Here is a 2,812-nt window from a genome sequence, read left to right on the forward strand (position 1 = left end):
CACCGACATCGGAGCCCGGCGTCAAGCTGTCTGGCCATGAGCAGGCCCGACTTGAAGAAGCAGCTGTTTGCCCTGCCAGCCGACGAGGCCTGGGTGCACCCGGACCTAGACTGTCCCGTCTGCCGCGAGAAGATGGCCTTTGTCGGAGCCTACACGCTCGACGGCGGCCTGACCACCGCGTCGGCTCACGCCCTCGCGGCGCTCCACAGCCACGGCATGGAGGCGGCGAGCGTGCTGCCGTGCGGCCACGTCGTCGGGCGCGAGTGCCTCGACCAGATCCTCGCGTCCCCCCTGCACAGCCGGTGTCCCTTCTGCCAGGCGAGCCTGCTGCACGGCTGCGACGCGGCCCTGGAGACGCTGCCGGCGCCCATGGACCGCGTCCAGCTGCGCCGCTTCCCGGCCGTCGTCGTGCCCGAGGGCGGCTGGCCGCCCCGGCGCTGCTGTGCCTGCGCGTTCGACGACTGGCGCGTCCAGTGGGCTGAGGACGTCCTGCTCCTCCTCCTCGTGATCTGCGGCGACCTCGTGCGGCCGCTGATGACGACCTCGGAGTTCGTTCAGAGGGCCGGGAGGAAGAAGATCAGATCCGTCAAGCGGAAGAATCTTGATGAGTTGGGTGCGCACTACGCGGCGTATCGACGGACGTCTTTGAAGAAGCTCGAGGACCTCATGGCGGCTGCGCGGGTGAAGTTGCGCCACGTGGAAGAGGGGATGGGCATGACTTGGGCGTTGGACCTGTGGGCGTGAGAGTGGCTTGGACTTTGGGGCGCGCTGGTCGCGCTTCCGTGGAGTGGAGGTTCTTGGAGTTTCTGGATGCATCGTGCTTATAATGGGCAGTATGGATTGGTTTCGTCTCTTGGCGCAAGAATTGTTCGTCTACCTTCGATTGCAGCATGGGATACGAATAAACACCGAGTCTCGGTCTTCGCTTGCTTTGTCCCAATATCATAGTCATTGTACCGCGCGATCATTAAGAATGCAAAAAAGGCGCGTCGTAAAATACCCAATATTCATGTCTTCGTGACTGCTTCTGTTCTTAGTGTTCGAGATCCTTCGAGACAAGTGATCGAGTATGACCCCGACCAACACAGAGACAACAAGAATATTCCAAAGAAAGGGTGTATTCTATGTCATTCGAACTCGACTCGAGTAGAAACTTGACAATTACTAACTTATATCGTAAACCTGGCCTAAATTGGGCCTGCTTTGCAAGGTAAACCCCTCGACCAAAGATGTCGCAAAACGAATTTACAGCCGCCCCCCTGCAGAAAAATTGCAGTTCAGCTTGCCCTATCAACCCCGAAGACTGCTGGTTCCCCAAGATTCGAGAAAGACTGCAAGAGGACCCGGATCTTTTCAGTCAGCTTCGCCTCGTGTGTGTCGTGTGCACCTCCGACATGCTCATCGCCGGAGACGGGCGTCCAAAGTACCCGCGCCCCCCATCACGTGTGCCAGAAGATGACCTGGATTTCGCCTGCGGCGAGGGTCCCGGAAGCGAGTCCAGCAAAGACTCAGTCCAGCTGGCGCTTCAGGAGAGGCAAGCTCGGGGGCTCGAGCCGCTCGAGCCGTGCATGGTCATGTTTTGCGGCCACATGTTCTGCGAACCATGCGCCCTCTTCCTCGGCGAGAATACTGTGGGAGAAACCGTAGAGTGCCCCTTGTGCAAAAAGGATCTGCGCCGTCCGCTGTGCGACTGGGACGGGCACCCACACCTGGCGATGATCCCCTTTCCTGCCACGAGCGCGGCGCTCCAAGGCTTCCCGCGGACATTGGCGGAAGGAGGCCAACTCCCTCCGCTCTGCGTGTGGTGTTTTGCGAACCTGCTCATGGACGGTCTGCTCAGAAGGTACCAGATTGCCCCTGGCGATGCTGCCAGACCCCCGATCGAAGCCGTGATGTACTGGGCGGGACCTGGGGAATCTTCCGTTTTTTCGACGACGCTTGGTCCCGAGTTTGATGAATGGCAAGCTGAGCTGGACCGTCTTCGCCTCGAGTTTCTGGACTTTGCTGGAGTTGGCTGGGCTGGCGACCGGGTTTACCTGCCTGGGTTAAACATGCATATCCGTGTGGCGATGAAGCGACGGGGCGCCATTTCTGAATGAGTTTATGGACAATGACGTACAAATCATTGTCCATCTCGCCACTGATGATTGTCTGCCTTGAAATCGGCATCTTCCTGGCCAAGGCATCAGGGGCATATGACTTGCCCCGAACGGCTGAAAATAGAAAACGAAAACGGCACAACATGCTCTGCGGAAGCAACAATGAATGTGATGCATATTATGTATGTGTCTATTCCTTTTGTCTATACCGCTATCATAAAAACGTGAAATATGCCGTGCAACTTGGCCTGGGCCCAAGTCATTCATCAATGAATCACAGGATGCCCTCGACAGACTGAACGACGGGGTACTTGTTGAACCTCGGGTTGTACACCTTCTGGCAGCGGCTGTTGAACTCGTCAGTGGTGCCCTTGATCAGCGACAGCTCATCGGCAGGCACGCCGAGCTTGACGAGCGGGCCGGACTTGGGCTTGGCCTTGTCCCAGCCGGGACCGGCAGCCGGGTTCTTGATCCACTGCACAAACCAGCCGTGGATGGAGTCGGCAAGGGCCTGCTGGGCGGCCGTGACGCCCGAGAGCTTCTCAAAGCACTCGTTGCCGCCGTGGAAGAAGGGGACCTCGGTGCCGTGGGTGGGAGCCGTGCCGGGGGGGCCGACGACGTTGTCGTAGGCGCCGAAGAAGCGGTAGACCCAGGTGTCCTGGGCGCTGCTACGGACGTCGACAAGGTAGTCGGAGGGGCAGTTGAAGCGGGCA

General features: G+C 59.1%; 3 protein-coding genes across 3 annotated transcripts in view; 2 read left to right on the forward strand and 1 right to left on the reverse strand.

Moving 5' to 3' along the window:
* Positions 1-36: 36 nt before the first annotated feature.
* Positions 37-744, forward strand: VDAG_03692 (uncharacterized protein; the record flags this gene model as incomplete). Its single annotated transcript, XM_009653776.1, has 1 exon — positions 37-744. The coding sequence occupies one exon, from the start codon at positions 37-39 to the stop codon at positions 742-744; it is 708 nt and encodes a 235-aa protein (XP_009652071.1).
* Positions 745-1,229: 485 nt separating this feature from the next.
* Positions 1,230-2,099, forward strand: VDAG_03693 (uncharacterized protein; the record flags this gene model as incomplete). The annotated part of the gene is made up of 1 exon (XM_009653777.1): positions 1,230-2,099. The coding sequence occupies one exon, from the start codon at positions 1,230-1,232 to the stop codon at positions 2,097-2,099; it is 870 nt and encodes a 289-aa protein (XP_009652072.1).
* A 274-nt stretch (positions 2,100-2,373) lies between these two features.
* Positions 2,374-2,812, reverse strand: part of VDAG_03694 (acetylcholinesterase) — a gene marked incomplete at both ends in the record, with an annotated part of 1,843 nt that continues 1,404 nt past the window's right edge. The window contains one exon of the mRNA XM_009653778.1: positions 2,374-2,767. Coding sequence (XP_009652073.1) covers positions 2,374-2,767 — 394 coding nt within the window. The remainder of the gene's footprint in view (positions 2,768-2,812) is intronic.

This window comes from Verticillium dahliae, genomic scaffold, assembly GCF_000150675.1.
Source record: "Verticillium dahliae VdLs.17 supercont1.6 genomic scaffold, whole genome shotgun sequence".
NCBI lineage: Eukaryota > Fungi > Ascomycota > Sordariomycetes > Glomerellales > Plectosphaerellaceae > Verticillium > Verticillium dahliae.